The 18,112-nt window shown below is 44.1% G+C and overlaps 1 protein-coding gene across 5 annotated transcripts in view; it reads right to left on the reverse strand.

Annotated features, from left to right (window-relative positions):
• Positions 1-18,112, reverse strand: part of LOC128305127 (uncharacterized) — a 49,336-nt gene that overhangs the window by 18,932 nt on the left and 12,292 nt on the right. For 4 of the 5 annotated variants that reach the window (XM_053042461.1, XM_053042470.1, XM_053042453.1 and 1 more), the window contains exon 1: positions 4,881-5,025. In XM_053042461.1, the coding sequence (XP_052898421.1) occupies positions 4,881-4,955 (75 nt within the window). In that variant the 5' untranslated portion in view covers positions 4,956-5,025. Of the gene's footprint in view, positions 1-4,880; positions 5,026-15,154; positions 15,843-18,112 lie in introns of those variants that run through there. The other variant, XM_053042437.1, reaches the window with a different exon arrangement.

Here is an 18,112-nt window from a genome sequence, read left to right on the forward strand (position 1 = left end):
GAGCGGACAATCGCTCATTAGCATCACGCAATCGTTCGGAATCGTAGCACACACCGCGGGCACACTGGAAGAAAGTGACCGAACGTGTCTCGCACATCGTTTAGCGCCCGAGACCGTTTGTGATATAGTGTAGCGCAAGCTACACCGGGCTACTCATGGGATGGACGGAAACACGCGTTATCTAGCCTTCATTAGAGATTATAGGCAGATGGTGCACTTTCACCGTTTTCTATACGCACTTCTTCCCGCACGGACAGACCGCAGGAACTCCACTGGCCATGCCGCATATTACCCGAGCGGTAATGAGTTGCGACGATCGTGCGGCCTACTTACTGCACCGTGTTTTCAAGGCAGGGGTTTTTTTTTGCTTTTGCTCACCAGCACGTACGATCACATGCGAAGGTAAATATGGTTAATGTGTCAATTAGTAGCTAAGAGGTACTATTACATCATCGCAGCATCTTCTCACCCATTCTTTTGCTTTATAATAAAGTGCTACGAGGAGAGCGAAAGCAACAAAAACAAAATAAACAGCAACAACAAACACACTACAAGATCGTAAAGCACGTTAAACGAGCGTATATGAAAAGCAAATTGAATTGGGGGGAGATTTGCCACAAGATTGATCAAACGAAATAAACAATTTTGATTGTACGATGGAAGGGAAATCTGTTGACTTTCGCTGTGCATTGAATGGTGTTGCAATTTTAGGTATAGTTGATCTTTTTCCATCCTTTTAAAAAATGAATTTCCGAGATTTTTTTTTAAATAATAACATTATGACAAACACGAATACATATGTTTATTCTGTTGTTTTCCGGCTGCGGAAAATATTGTTTTTGCCTACATTAAGCATTTTCTTCGACCTCCACAGCAAGAACAGAGTGGTACCTTTGACGGCAAAGCTGTTGATTGGCGAACAACATAGAGGCCGCACCCTCAGAGTTGGAGTACAATCAATCTTTTACTTTAATTTTAGAGAGAAAAAAACCTAGCGCCGTACGCTGAATATTTTTATTGTATTGTTAAAACAAATTAACGTGATACTAACATTTAGTAACATTAACAAAAATATAATATTTTGAAGAAAAAAATCAGGGCTTTGAGCGCAAAAAAAACATAGGAACTTGTGTCGAAGAATCATTTCTTAAGCTAAAGAAAAACGGCTGCGTACAATTTCAGAACAAAAGTAAAATTCCATTATATAAACTTTCTTCAAATTGGATGTACTATAGTCGAGTTATGATGTCTTGTTATGTTGAAAACAAAATTCCAAAATATAATTATGTTGATTTAATTTTATAATGTGACACTGTTTTCGCCTTTCGGCCTGCAGTTTGGAACCGGATGAACTTCGAGTAAAATTTTACCATACTTCCAAGGTTTGCAAGCGTTAGCTGTCCTTTCGATGTAACATTCATCTTTCTTTTCCTCCGGTCGCTATCACCAATCGGACCGAGGTGCACAAAATGCATTCGGATGCGCGCGCGATGCATATATTTGTCTGTGCACCTTGTACACAGCCACCAATCGAAACGAACACGGGGTGTTCGTGCTTCGGGAACCTGCCACATTCCGCACACGCAACACCAGATCAGCATTATATCGTGCGGATGGAGAAACAACCCCCCGGGTATTAGGCGCGCGCGCGCGCACACACAAGGGACACCAGCACCACGCGTGAAGGTGGACAATGTTGCCACGAAGAAGTGGTTAAACTGGTCAGATGAGTTTTTTTTTGTGTTCTCTCCTCGTCTACTCCGTGTCTCCTTTTCATGGCGGGCGTCGCTCGATGTCGGCAATGTTGCCGCACAGCACAATCCCCGAAGCCGCGCCTTAGCTTCGCCAAGTTTTGCCTACAGACCAACCTACGAGCCAGCTTCAAGGCAGAGTCGTCACTCGCAAATAGCCACTAGGGCTCGTTTTCTACTAGCGGTGTAGCTACAATACGCTGACTACGACTATTACTGTTACTACAACTTCCCTCGTATGATCACAAACCACCGTAAACGACAAATAGGAAAAACAAAAGCAACTGGAGAGGAAGGACCACGATTTACCAAGATTGCAGCCAGCATGATTAATTTATGGATATATTAGTACTATGATGCAAACGCGCGTACTACGAGCGCACACATTGATCGAACCCATGATGCGTGCCTGACGTGTTTGTGTTTGTGTTGGGGATCAAATCACCACTAAAAGGTTACGGATAGTGCAAGATCAAGCTGAGTGATTTGCTTTGCAACTTATTCATACTCCCCCCTCTATGTCCTCTCTATTTGCCGTCGATCCCAACCACCGGGGGTTGACCGAGCGATGTTTTTTATGCTTATGTTGCGTCGATATAATACGTGCAATACTGATCGTTGTTTGATGCAGTCGGCAAGAAATGTTATTATGTTCAAAGAGTAATGAGTAGGGCAATGTTTACAACCGCATTGACCCATTCCTTGACGAATGTTTCATTCGGTTTCTTTACTTTTGGCTTTATGATGATATAATCTCGTTTAAAGTAAAAATATGTTTCATTTATGGTTTTAATAGAACACTGTACCAAAAATAAATGTTTTATTTGCATACTGTGCTAAGAGGCGATCAATATTCATTTGTGTAATGAAATGCCAGTTAATTCGTAGGTTTGGCATTATAATCTCATAACAATAAACCAGTAGTAAGAATAAACGGCCCACTGCAAGCGATTAGTAAGTAAAGACAAATTATAGCACTTAATACAGATGTGTAATGTAGCAAGTTCAGCAAAAGCAAAAGCAAGGAAGGCCACAGATTCATACACACAACCACTTTATAGAAAGAGAAAGGAGAAAAAAAATCAACACTGATGCCAGCAGATTGCAAACCCCGGCCAGCGTTGGACTGCGCGTTGGAACGGCGAGAATCAACGGCAATGGATGAAGCTCGTGCGGAAAAGACAGATAAACGATGGATAATCATTGCTCGAGAAAGCCAACCGGCGTAGTGAGATTGGCCAAGAAAAAGGAAACACACACACACACACCACTGGGACCAGTCAGCGTCGGATTCCTGAATACAGTGACCGGCAACCGGACGGCTACGTTACACGCACCGGGGGCAGATTCGTCTGCGGTTCGAGATCTCCGCTGCACGTTGTAAGGCGGCTGTGTGTAATAATGATCACAATGTGGCAAGGTAATCGGATTCGCCACCGTTACGATATGTTTGCCCAGTTTTATGGCCATCAACAACAAACAGAACTTTAAAATGCCCTGCCGTAGGTTTTATCCATCCGCTGGAATGGAATGGAATAGGGAATGAGAATAGTTGGAAAGATGAATCGTTGCCTTTGTGTACGGCCAGGGGTAGTTGGACAACTGGCGTTATTTAATCCACCATAGTCAGCTTGTGACAGAACGACATTGTAGAAAAATCTAAATGTGTCGGAGAACATCTTTAAGCGATATGCTAAAGTTTTATCTTCTAGATTCCCATTTAGAACGGTCATCTGACACTTAGGAGCCGCCCTAGAATTTGTCATATATGACAAACGTCTAGAACAAACCTAAGTTTTTTCTTCGTTAGAACGACTCACCGTGAGGCCGAATCGACGTATAAAGAACAAACCGGAATGTTGGAATCGGACTTCGAAAGTTTATCACATTCGTCACAAGTAGTGTTTAAAGAATCTTTTGAGCAGAGTCATTCATGTGAATATTAAATGATTAGTCATTTAAATTAGGAATCAACCCGCAAGAGACTCGAGAATCTTTATAGCAGTGGCGATTTATAGTCCATTATTGGCAACTGTTGTCCGGGGCAGAGGTTCCATTGATGTTGCCTAATTTATGAATCATTGAAATAGAGATTCAGATTCATTCAAACTCATGAATCAAAATCAGATTCACCCAACACTAGTCACACGTGTGACACGTACCACGCACAAATAGTACTGTTATTTCGTCCAAGATTTTAAGAATTATCTCCTTGACATGGTCCACGGTGCTGATCTTGTATTCGTTCACCTGTGACAACATTTAAGTTCAAACAAAAGAGTCGGTTCCTAAATTGGGGGAGCTTGAAGGGCACAACGTTTTGTCTAGGAAGTTGGTTTAATTTTCTCGACACCCAAACAGGAGACAACAACCTAAAATTAAAACTGTACTGGACCTACTTTTTTTTTATTCGTTAGAACGGCCTGGCCGTATCGACTTATATTAGCACGTAGCAGGATAGTCAGTCCTTGCTCCGCTACCATCATGCCACCGGGCCGCCCCTGTACTGGACCTACTTAATAATGTAAATTTGTATTCGAGCTTATTGGATACCGTGTAAATAAAAAAAATCTTTAAACTGAGTAAAAATTTAATTTCTTCGTCCCGGTTGATTGTTGGTTTTGGATGATTGATTGTTTTAGACGTTCCCTCCTTCTTTGATAGTTATGGAAACAAAGTAAGTTGGACAAAGAATTCTAGAGCTCTCGTATAAATTGTCGTTGTCATTTGGCGGATATTGAAACATATGGTCATAGTAGCTGCTCCGTGAACTAATAGGTGTAGTGGACTTCATCTACAACCAACGCGAGTAACGCGTGAATCCCCAGAAAGCTGGAATTCTTTGTGGTACCATGGCAATATCTCGGCCAGAAGAAGTTTTACGTACGTGTCAAATGGCACCGCCGGTAGCAAGCTGCAATTTGCTCCATTGATGATACTGGTGGCCTAGCACAAAGTAGCTAACAAGGGGCTATGTTTCAATTAGTTTTGACCAATAATTTCTACAACGGAAAAGCTTCCCGGTGTACTGCATTCTATGCACATTAACATTCCCAAACCGGCTACATTCCATCGCCACCGTTGTGTTATAGCAGGCGTGATCGATACACGCTAGATGCAGCACATTACCTGCGAGTCACTGTGAAAGTGGTTGTTAGGCAACTGGTTGCCACCGCTCGGGGAACCGAGCATATCCATCATCATCCTGCAGCCGCGTGCGTTGTTCGCCGTGCCGTCTACACCGTTGCGAAATGGACCGTAGCCGAAGGAGTCGCACTGCTTCCACCCGGTCGCGGCCAAACTGACCAACTGCACTAACTTTACGATCGGTGTACAACATCAACCACTGTACCGATAATGCTACTAATGCATCTCCAACAGGTGCATTCAGCATTCCTTACTGTACGCTTAACCGCTGCCAGTATAGCGCTGTCACCGTGCGCTAGAGCTCTTTCTCTCTCTCTCTCTCTATCCAATCATTTGAAATACACACGCGCACACAACCACTACACGGTGTAGGGCGACCAAACACTGTCTTCTACTACTACGGCCCTGCTGAAGAGATAGAAAGCAATGAATGCGGGCTGCTATGTGTCTGGTTTTCTAAGTCTCGAAGAAACCTTGAATTTATAATTTAACTTAGAGGGAGAGAACGTCTTGGGACATGTTTCTTGGTGAACGGCTAGGGAGAAGGCTATGGATCGGTATTGAAGGGGGATGAGGCGAGTCTTTGGGCTCGCACCGAAGAAAACAAACACGCAGCTACGCCTCGCTGTCAGTGATTAGAATGTATCAGAGTCCACCTCGCATTCCTTTTCCCTTTCTCTCTGCGCTCTGCACTGTGCTTCACAATCCTAAGCATCCTTTCACCCTCTCGCTGTTGCAGTGCTTTCCTTCCTCCTGACGGAAAGATTATCCTGCGTAAATCCTGCGCCTAGGATCGAGGAAATATTTTATGGCATTCCGTTTGCGTGGTCCACTCCAGGTACTGGTGCTGCATTCTGCTGACCACACACTACCACCACCATCATCATCATCATCATCGCCGACCACACTGTCGATGACGATTGCACACACTGTCCACGGTCACGCACACTCCTTTAACCGCGAGTACCGAGCATCAAACAAAGCAAAACCAACGCGCGAGGGTGGCGTTCTGCCGATGTTGGGCAGGGGTAAAAAGGGACCGGGCACACGCAAGACCGGTTTCTTATGTGTGTTTTTATTTTCGTTTCGTCTGTACTGCCTTCTTCATCGCACGCACCGTGATTCTCCTTCCAAAAAATTTGATCGACTGGATTTTTTCGTGCGTTGTTTGGTACCTGTTTTGTTGATCCAGACGCACAAAAGTATGAGAGGAGGAAGAGTGTTGGGCGACGACGAATTCACCTTGTCACTCACACGCCTCACTCCGTCTCGCTCCGACTTACTTTAGCAAAGCGTATGGACATACACGCACACACACATGGCAGCTCATTCAAATATGAGCACACTACGCACAACACAATAGTCGCGTATGTGCGACACGTAAGTGGCAACAGCTCGATTCCATTTCTGTATCGCCATGGCGACGCGGTTTGCGCTTGCTGCGACGAATGAGACGGCAAATCAAACAGCTTCCAATGATTTCAACGATGACTGTGATCATGATGGTGATGATGATGACGATGACGGTGGGATTGGTGTTGCCATTTCGTTCGCTCATGTATCTCTCGCTCGCACACACGCTCATTCCTTTGGTCGCGAAATCTTAAGAAGCTTTCGGTGATTTTCTTTCTTCTTCTTTCCAGGTGCGGTTTGGTCGAACGATCACACTGCAAAAGCACGGTCCGCAGGAGGACATAAGACGCTTGCTTCTTTTCTCCTGTCTTGGTTGTACCGTTTGAGCACGTTTTTTTTAAAGCGTTGCTTATGAAATACGCAACACGAATTGTGTTTTATCAATTTTTAATGTTAGTAAAGAAAGGGATTTTGCATCTTCTTAACACTTAAATCCCTTGAACAGCATTGAATCTCTACAGCACATTTTCACACGCAAAGGACACACACAGCAAACGTGTTTTAGCAATATTCACAGCAAACTTTCTTTAGATAAGTCGACGAACCACTCTCGATACTGCAGACGAAGATGTAGATGCTTCCTTGCGTCAATGCATTCTTTGATTTCGAATTTTTAAATGCTCATTCACCCACACCCATACACACACGCAGCGTAATAGAAGGAAAAACCACAGCCTCGCACAGCATCCAACAAGAAGATCCTTGTCGAAATGAATCACCTTTCCGGTTGTCAGTGTTAACACTGCAAAACGCGTCCTATTGTTTCACAAACTATCTTCACAAGCACAGGGAAGCCTCTGTGAGTCCTCCCTGAAACAAAAAGCCCACTGGCAAACGTTGCACGGGTCGCGCAGGATCACGCGCGCCAGACCCTGTCGACTGCTCGGAGACACGAAATAAAATGGACGACGCCAGCGATTTGATTTGGACCCCGTGTCGAGTAGACACACGGTGCCGTTTCGCTTTCTCTTTTTAGTGTGCACCGGTGTGCGATATTTGCTCTCTCGCTCGCTCACAATCATCAACCATCATTGACCGTCGTCAGCGTCATGAAGTCGCAGGCACGGTTGATTTTCTGAAAGCGACAGGAGATAAGCCCTGGCTGAAACCCGTGCTGGGCGAAAGAGAGACAAAGAGAGAAAGGGAGAGCCAAAGCCATTTAAAAGCATGAGACGCAACAGGCGCTCGGGAGTCACACGAACACAGCTACACAGCCCTTCGCTTCGGCCGCGGTATTTGCATTAGAAAAAGATGTGTGATCACCGAAAAGGGATAGCGATATCGAGCCAACATAGGAATGCGATATTTATGTCCCGCGTGCACAGGCAAAGCTTTCCGCGTTAATCTTGTGCGGCTGCGTTGCAAACTGCAACTGGTGGAGCTTTGGTACAACTTTGGCAACCCGTTCCCCCCAACGCTCGCTACGCTGGATTACGAAGTCAGGGAGGATGGGGTGGACCATGCGGCAGCACATGGAAGGCGCAGGAACAGCGAAAGGACGCTGGAAGCGGGCAAGATTATGAATTCGCGACAGGGCCCGTTGCTGCGTGTTGAACCGAAAGGCGGCGCGCGCTTATCGTGTGAGTCACGCGCATTGGTAACACACTTGCAGAATGAGCGCTTCAAGGAGTGGTTTTGTTTCGAGGGCTTCGGACGGGAAGCGAAAAGTCATCGTCGCAATTGTTGGTGCGCTCGTATGATCTTGGAATTGTAAATATCGCCAATGGTAGGATTCTACAATCTGGATGTTGAGGAAGATGCCGAAAACCATAAAATATTATCCAGGACTATTTAATTTTCATGCTGAAGTAGCTTTTCAGTATTTCCAGATAGTTTCGTGGAAATTAAAAAAAAAATAAAGGAATAGCTGCGATCCTTAGGACCTTAAGCACTTAAGCAACAAATTCAGATTATTTACGTCCCAAACCTATTCTTGGCACCTTCTCCAACCTAGAAACATAATGGTGAGCATTCTTTATCAATAATCAATGGAGAAAGTAGACAATTTCAGTCAAGAAAATGATTCCAAACAACGCGGCGTATCATTTCAAATGCAATGAATACTATTTCCCACACTGTTCCAGCTTATGCATGATTAACAACGGGTCTAAGGCATTCTCCTCTTTTCCTGCGCATGCCAAATTCTTCGACGATGACGTTTGTCGATGAATTTCACGGGCAGCATTCTTCGTTCGGTTCTTTGTTAATCTTCCAATACAGTGCGTTACACGCGCATACTTACACCATAAGATGTTCCATAACATTACATTAATCTAAACTGTACTGTGGTTGTGATGGCTGTAAGCTTTGTGTGTTCTTCTAAAGTCAGCATTTGTTCTGCTTTATTATTAGATCAAAAATAAACGATGTGTTGCAACCAATGAAAAGCACTGTATTCGAACAAATACGCGCCCTTTCCCTCGTTCACAGGCAAGAAACCCGAAAGAAAATCCCGCATTAGGGTATTGGCAGCAGCGCTGCAGAGTGCGATTTAGAGGATTGTTTGTGTATATGTGTTCGGTATGATTTTCGTCTGATCCACAACCGCTTAACTTAACCCCTATCTCACTCGATCGTTGCTACTGTTCGCGCTTATCATACGTCAAACTTACAAAGATGTGTAGAAAGAAGAGTTTGTTTTTTCAAATAACTACTTTTGAAGTAGTTGCAAAAAAATATTTTTTTTGAACTATTTGCCATTAAAAAAAAACACTCAAGACACTTTTGTTTAATTTTTCTGTTCACTCCTCTATACAAGTAACATTAACCTTTCTCGGCAAATATTATCTCGTCTATCGAGACATACCTGGGGGACGACACACCCGTACGAAATTCGCTTAAAAATAAAAGTCAATATTTACAGACTGTGAAACGAGCGAAAACAAAAAAACACCCTGCACCCCCCGCAAAAACCTCGTACGACAATTCGTGTGTTTTAAAAACTTTTGCTCCGTCAACCATAAATCCTTGACGTGACGGAGGATTTTTGACCGGTTCGTATTGAATTTACATAAAAGAAGGCATCGCTTCGCTTCGTACCGAGTTTGTTCTTGGCGCTGTCCCCCCTCGTTACTCGTTTTGCATATTGGGCAAGCAGTGCGAGAGTCACTACGACAAGCGAACGAAAGACTTTAACGCCCGTTACCAACGCAAACGGTGGAGACAGACAAGAAACCCCCACCTTCTTCGGGTTGCGGGAGAGCGAATGAGTATTTTTAAACACATTCGTACAAACGTTGAATTGTTAAACCAATAGAATTGGCCTGTCGTTTGGTGGGATTTTATGAGATTACAAATTTAAAAAGACCCCCTTTAGATTTTGGGTGACGCTTTCTAAATAGGAATTGTCGTTTAAAAGCGAGCTGTTCTTTTGGAAAAAATTATCATTAAATTTGTTTTTAAGTTAACAATACACTAGAATCACGTTTGGTTTAATTTGGTCGATCTATAAAGCTAGACGATCATTATATGATCCAAACGCACGAAAAGTATAAAACAGATTTTTGCAAATAACCGTATATTCGATCCAACCAAGAACATAATGTCTTCACAACTTTGAATAAAATTATATTTTTCGTTCTGCAAAATAGTTTTCTTTATCAAAATCGGCAAGAAAAAAAACGGATATGCCTACCTGCAAGCGTTTCTGAAGCTGATGGTGTTGTACTAATTGCATACCATTGGGCTGATACTGATGTTGCGTGTATTGCATACCGTTAGGCGGATGCTGATGTTGCCATTGGACAGCGTTCGGCACCGGTGGACGGTTTCGAAAGCCACCGTTGCAGTTTGGCAAGCCGAGCGGATGTGGCTGACGTTGCTGTCCATAGTAGCCAGGTAGCCCGGCTGGATGTACGCCTGCCTGATAGACTACCCTACCGAAGGAAGCAGGAAGCGTACGGTAACGTGTCATTTTATCTACATCCTCCACTCGCGCGTCAAAATGTGCCGGCGAGGGAGCCGTCTTGAAGAAATGTTCCGCCGGATAAAAGTTTTTCGTCGTAATTGCAGACGAAACGTACGAGTTTCGTTTGCGTTTCCCTTTCAGTGCAGCCGAGCAAGATTTTCGACGATGCCGTTGACTACCACCACCACCACCGTCCGAACTGTGACCGGATGACTTCACGATGCTCTTGACGCCCACATTTGATTTCGGCGTACGCCTTATCCACTTTGGCAGTTTCATTTCTATGGTGTGTTTTTCGTTGTTTGGTTAAACTGAAGGCACCAGAAAACCAAGCTTTGCTTTGGCAAAAATCACTTCATTCTTATGTATCCGTTATGTGTAGGGGGACGGAATTCTTGAAGAAAAAAAAACACTTTCTACATAAACACACACACACTTCGAGGGCCAATCCCTTTTTGGTGTGGCCCACCGTCTTTGCGCGCGCGTTCCACTTGGGCTAATTAAATTAGAACAATCTCATTTCCACCTCTTGCCGGGAAGGAACGCTCACGACACTCTGAGGAAACAAAACAGCGGCACACTTTTAACGGTGATCCAAACAAAATACACGAAACCGCCACCGATCGAACCGACGCGGGGGGTGAAACCGTAACGCATGAAGCCACAAGAAAATTGATTTTCTTTCGCATTTTCTTCGCAATATGGTATGCCCTCCAAAGGCTTACGTCCAACGCGTACGAACAGCACAACAACGCGCACCTCTGTTGCACGTGTGCACGGGGCCAGTGGCTTATGAATGGGAGGCTGACCTTTCAACCTCGGTCGGTACTCGTCTCGAACCAAACCCGCTTTGGAGATGATGATGGTCAGTGGCCACGATTTGCGATTTCATCATAATTTCACGCACGAAGCACACATCGTACGGTCCGCTTGACCAACACCACATAGCGCCATATAGACATTAATACAAGCCGAATGTAGGATACAAGAAAAAAACAGATATGCGCCACTAATTCCGGAGGTCCAACCAAAAGCGCCGGCAAGAACGGTAACGATGATTTCGAGCGATTCTATTCGGGTTGGAGTTTTTGAAGGCCACACCGAGGCTAGCCTCTGTCGGCAAGCTGTTTCGATTTTCTTTTTTCCACTGAAAGTGACCACAGCGTAAGCCCTAATCGCACTACTAAAAACCGCCCCCTTTTTGTTAACACACTGCGACACTTTGAAGGGGATGATGATTTTTTAAGTGTGTTCAAGTGCTGATGTGCTTTTGTTGAAGAAATCAAAGGAAATCCAACCTATTTGCAACTTAAAATCTTGTTTTAAAATATCATTAGATTTAGATAAATTATGGATTAACACATGAAACTGTCGCCATGCAAACAGATACACTTTCACTAACAAATATCAATCACACAGGAGAAAGTGCGATTTGAAACGCATATTAATGATTTCGCTAAAAAAAACAGTGCATTGGCTGGGCACGCAAGGATAACACTGTTAAACATCTCACTCACAACTACAACTACTAGCGGAACGACAACACTAGCCTACTGGAAGGACTAGAACGTTTACGCACGACGTGTTAGAATCGACTGGCGGGCTAGAAAACGAAGTGTTACAAACCGCACGCGATATCGCACGAGTTCGTTCCAACATCGTTGCTGAATGTGTCGTGGGCCCGATATCGTTCGTCGTAACGTTCGCTGTCCATGGAAATGGAAAATCGTTTCCACTACTATCGCTCGGGAAAACCACCTTCGCTGCTTCCCTTTTACGATGGGCAATCATACGCCCGGCAATCGGATCGTATAACCTCGCGAGTGTTTTTGTACCATCGCCACACTGTACGATGAGGTTGTTCGAAAAGTAACATACCATTGTAGTGTGTGTTGAGAAAAGCTCAAACTATCTATCTAAGGACAGTGAAGGGGCCGATACATTGACGAACTGGTGCACGATGGACTCACTACCGTACAGCGAATCGGATCCGGTGGGTTGGTCATGTCATTAGATTAACACCAGACGACTCAGTGCGTAAAGTCCTTTTAGGTCCTTTACATGGACGGAGCAGTCATGCTAGGCTCAAATTGAGATTTACTGATGCCGGGGATTCGTACATCAGAAAGACCGGAATATGAGATTTATTTTTTAAGACGTTTGTGTCTGTTGCCTGGGACTGTTGTGGGCTGTTAGCATAGTAGCATAGTATGAAGTTTAGCCCTGTGTTTAGTAAAATTTATTCGCAGGACGAACATTTTGTTATGTTCAACATCGCTATAAGATTGACATTAACTAATTGTTGCTCTACTAACCCTTCTGATTGACGGGGCGGCCCGGTGGCATGATGGTAGCGGAGCCGGTCTTCACACGAACGGACCGGACAAAAATCCCATCCGGACCAATCCCCCGTAGCAAGGACTGACTATCCTGCTACGTGGTAAAATAAGTCGATACGGCCAGGCCGTTCTAACGAATAAAAAAAACCCCTTCTGATTGACCATTCTGGTTCGACTCCCCAAATAAATAATATCTATTTACTCTTTAGTACATTTATTAAATGAAACACTCTCAAAAATTGACGTAAAGACAGGTGTAAGTAGATAGAAAGTTGTTTTTGAATATGTCAATAGTAAAAGCAGATATGGGACAAATCAAACTGCGTGATAAGGTAACCTCCTAGGTCCAATACTTATATGTTCTTAGTTGCGTAGTATCCTGGTGGGATTATTAATATCAAGTCTGAGAAATAGCGTTCATTTTTACGTATTTTAACCAATAATTGAACGACTATTCTTCTATCACTCTAGAACTGGTGTAAAAATATTTGAGTAGTAATTTATTATACTACTTTTGTAAGAGGGTAACTTTGCAGTAGTTTAACAGCTTCTTCAATATGTTGTCATAAATAATCGGCTTTACGAGTGCGTATCAATACAATATTCAATTTTTCTCCTAAATTGCATTCAACTATTGTATCAACCTACGATGCAAACAAAGTATCGACTTTAGGGACAGTTTGTGCCACCAGCGCGCACCCCATCGTGCAATGCGAGTGTTTTTTTTTTGCTTCCATCAATTGCATTCGCCACTACATCCCCCATTGACTACCTTTTTGGCCCAAGGATTAAAGGACGAAGCTCGGTCTAACGACCGAGCTAACCCACCTTCTAGCCGCACTGCCTGCTGCTGCACGCGTGCTTACAATTCCCTACTGATACCGCGGCGACTCCCTACGGTGTGAAGTACACTAAACCGAACGGTGTGAACTGTAAACTGTGAGCTACGTTTGCATGGGCAAGGGATCGAACGGCCCTTGAACAGTGTGAGGTGAAGCCGGTCAACGGGCTGACGAAACGTACGGCCAATCCAATACAAAACGTGACCATGCGCACTGTCTATGTTTTGCTTTCCCAACCGGGTTGGAATCTAGTTGTAACGGTCCCTTCCTCCCGGTGTTCCGACTTCCGATTTCGATATTCAGCACTTCCGCTTACCCGGTCGTGGCATCGGCGACGACCATTGCGTGGCCAGACATTCAACCGACCATATTGCTCCGGACGTGCAAGCACAAAACAAGATCAAACGCATACGCACTGCCCGGCACACAGACAGAAGGGCCGAATTCAAATGGAAGGATACGTCTATCGGCTACGGAAGGACAGCACAGCCCACCCCAATCAGCACCATGCACCGCACCATCACAGGTTATCGTCCTACGATCAATGACCCTCTCTTCTTTCCGCACGGATTCGAACAACCCTGAAGCGTTCTTGCCGGTTTCGATTGAATGGATTTTTGTCGGTTAATTTACACCCATATCCTTCGCCATTGCCAATCGCCAATTCATCTCACTTCACACTCTCCTCATATGGTGGGGGTTGTGCTTGTAAAAAACCCTTGTTGCATGTAAAAAGCACACCCTCGCATCGGCTATCAAAAAGGTAAAACTAACGATATCCTTCCTGCAATCCAGGCGCCAAACAACGTGTCCTGGACCGATGTGGAAATGCGTTATACGCCAGCGCACTACTTTATTCCCATACCATTCTTCACCAGCGCAAGGGTATGTAGCTATGTGGGTTTGTTATTGTTTTATTTGCAGCACTTTAGCATACCGGCAATCCCTTCCGAAGCTCCCACTAAAACTGGGTGCGTAGTCGCTTGTTCTTCGCTCTTTCTCTTTCCTTCTTTCGCGCTGTTTACTTGGCGAATTCATTCGTCGGCGTAGTGCGGAGCAACTCGGTCTCCTACAACCGACGTGCCTGGTGCATACAAAATTAGCATATTTATACGGCCGGAGGTAATACAATTAAGAACCAGACCAGACGGTATGACTTTTTGAATAATAAACAAACATATTGCAAGGAGGAGTTTTAAAAGGAGGTGAGAAATGCGCGAATGATGCGTGTGTGCCCCATGCAAGAATCGATATTTGGAACGAGTGTTTATTTGTCGAAATGTGTATTACAAGCTGAATTATGCTTTATTAAGAGGAAGAGCAGATTGTTTTGGTTGTACTTTTGCGAAACAAAAAGTGTAATAATTTTCAAAAAATCAATACAAATCAATACACTTTATCCACTTTATAGTAAACTTTACCTGATGTTCATAATACAGCTCGTTTCAAACTTGCAGTTTGTACATTTTGAAATTGTACTGAACAAACAAACAAGGACTTCATTTTAGATATAATTTCATCATGTTATGCAGACTGTAGGCCGAAGTTTCATTTGTTTCTCATTGCAAAAGATAATGCAGCATGAGAGTTAAATGATTACTTAACTATACGCCTAAAGATATGCAATGTGATGCATCCGTTCACGGATCTAGGTTGATTCATTTTATCAAAAATTTGATTTGCGCACCATCGTACGCAATAGAAGAGAAATAAATAAAAATAAAAAAGAATCGTATAAAAATATGCTTTACTTACCACCTTCTCATCCTCGACCACCTGATCCGCCAGTACCTCGATCGTTTCATTCACCGACCGGTACGTACGCTGTTCCTTTTTCGACTTGCTCCGAAACAGGCTTGCCGTTTTGTTCTTCAAGTTCAGTCGCCGATCAGTGGTACCGCCGGTAATTTCACCGAACGGCGGTGAGCTAAACCGCTTCGGATTAAAGTAGGAGTAGGCGGCCGATTCCGACTTTTGCAGCCGCTTGTTTGATGGCGGTAAGTGGCCTTGACCCAACGCCTGCCGGATGCTGCGAAGCACACTGGCATCGGGTACACCGTTGGCGGTCGCCGTACTAGCGGCAGAACTGCCACCGTTCGATGTCTGATGGTTGTTGCTTTGGTTGTTGTTGCTGCTGCTGCTGCTGCCATTGCTTACGGACGAGTTGTTAAAATTGTTGTTCGAAACGGCAAACTTGCTCTCACCACATCCGGCCAGATCGATATGGGTTGCTGTTGCGACTGCCGCTTTCGATGGTAGCTGAGGTATTGGTGGAGGTTGCTGTTGCTGCTGCTGCTGACTGCTGGCCGCTGATGCAGTGGCCGAAATAAGGGAGGAACGTCGCGAGGAAATGGCATTACCGATCGGGACGGTCGTGGGTGTCGGCGTTGATGTACCGCAGTAGCTGGTGCTTCTTCGCGAACGATTCGAATCAATTGTGTCCCTTTTGATTGTATTATCACACGTACCGGAAACGGAGAGAAAACAAAACAGAAAAAATATAAGCAAATTGTTTATTCGATATCTTAAAGCGATTTGATGCTTATGCCAAAATAGAGAATAAAGCACAAATTGTGTCTTGTCGATCAATTGTACATGATCACCAGCTACACCAAGCCTACCTTTTCCGAAACTGAGGGCTACGGAAAAACACCGGACTGATTGGAACAAAGTAACCCAACTGAGGAGGACCTCCATCAGGTGGATGGTACGCACCGATCGCCGTTGGTGTCGGCACAGGCGTACAATCGTCCGTACAATCTTCATCCGTTGTTGTTGCATTGCTCGTTGTCGTTGTTGCACTGTTAGCGAAATGTTCATCGGAATCATCACCGTACGGTACGGAGTTTTCCGGTACCGTGTAACACGAAAGATTGGAAACCGGACGTCGACAGCCGGGATAATCGCACTGGGCACCACCATAGCCCCTATACATTTGCATTTGCTGATAGTCCATTTTGTGTGCGTGCGCGTCAAGGTGTGGAATTTTACTTTTTGCTCATCAAGTAAAGCTTACTTGACACTTATCGTTTTTGTTTGTAATGATTGCTATTGAAAATTATGTTAAATGTAATTCTTGATCAGTTCATAACATTATTTCGTGAAGCAATACCCACGAACACACAAAAATAACGACAGGGTTCATCCATAGCCCGAAACCAAGCCAATCACCAGCACCACAGCAACAATCAACCACATTTCATTCGTCCAAATATTTAGGGAATGTGCCGGTTAGCAAATGGGACGCAGTATGAAGGTAACCCCTCTAGCATCAGCTGCAGCAACCGCAACCGAAACATCTTGTCAAGCACCGGAGGTCTATTCTATGTGTCCTCTTCACCACTGTCCCATTCATACACTTTCGTCGCTCATTCGTACCAACACGATTCATTGCGTTTTGGGTTTTAGTTATGGCTGTTGGTGCATTTGTCGCATTCTTGAAATAGTTTCATTTCTTTTCTGTCTGTCCTCCACACCAACCCATCGTCTGCAGAACAAGCAGTGGAACCAATTTCTCAATTGAGAGAAATAAGAAAAAGAAGAATAGCTTTCTGCATTTCCTAGCATTTTTTTTTAATATGCTTTATTTTATTTTTAACATTCAAAAAGAAAACAATAAAAATAAATGAAACCACGAGCTATTTTCAGCGGAAGTTTAAGTAATTTGGGACACAAGTTTCCTAAGAAATTAAGGATACTAACGTGCAAAATCTTTGCACATTCGTATTGATTCGATTTTTTGATCAGACGTTCTTGAAACTTCGAGGAAAATGTAATAGAAATAATTTCATCGAACATGCTGACAATATGATGGTTCCCCCTAAGGAAACTTTCACTTTGAATTTTCACGAAATGTCTTCCTTAACGCTGCTCCAGTTTTCACGGAAATTGGTTTTGTTTTTACTCACCGCCACTTTCATCCCTGTTCCTCGTCATCCCGCACGCCGTAGGAGGTCACGATGCACAATTGAAATGAAAATTAATAGCATTCGTGAGCCACCGGCGAAAAGAAAAAAAAACAACGAACGATCGATATTTCATCGATCACGCTGATGATCATGATCACGATGCCGTTGATGATGGGTGTGCCGTAGCCAAGTGAAGAAAAGCATTAGCAACATTATACACCACATCATACCATCCAGGCGCTACTCCTACTCCTCCATCAATCGGCACAGTTTCGATCGCTGGTGAATTATTCCGTCCTTGCAGAGGTGCTGTTATCGTCTTCCCCACCATGGAAACCATCGGAAGTAGCTGGGGAAAATCGTTCAGGTCGAGAGCGAGCGAAAGAAACACCAAACGAGCAAGCATAACACAAACCCCATAAATCCTCTTCACACTTCCTTTTTTTTTCGCCTTTCGCTATCGAACCAACGCGAGGCGGCCGTATGATCGGTTTGCACTCCAAAAACGGGCGAATAAAAATATCACACAGTTGCCTAAAAATAATACCACATTTTAGCGACCACACTTGTAAAACCCATCGACCCGCTTAAAGCTGCTGCTGTCAAACCGTCGATGCTGTTGATGTTGGCCACATATGGCAAAACATAACACAGACACTGGCGCTGAGACGAATGTGGTGTGCGCTTACGGACGGTTTTTGCTGCGAAATTTAAGACCATCATATGCTAACGAAGTCAATCGTAGTACGCTTCGCGCTCGTTTGGGGAATGATCAACAGGAACGATTCTTTCGTGGAAGAGCACG

Source organism: Anopheles moucheti, chromosome 2, assembly GCF_943734755.1.
Source record: "Anopheles moucheti chromosome 2, idAnoMoucSN_F20_07, whole genome shotgun sequence".
Classification (NCBI taxonomy): domain Eukaryota; kingdom Metazoa; phylum Arthropoda; class Insecta; order Diptera; family Culicidae; genus Anopheles; species Anopheles moucheti.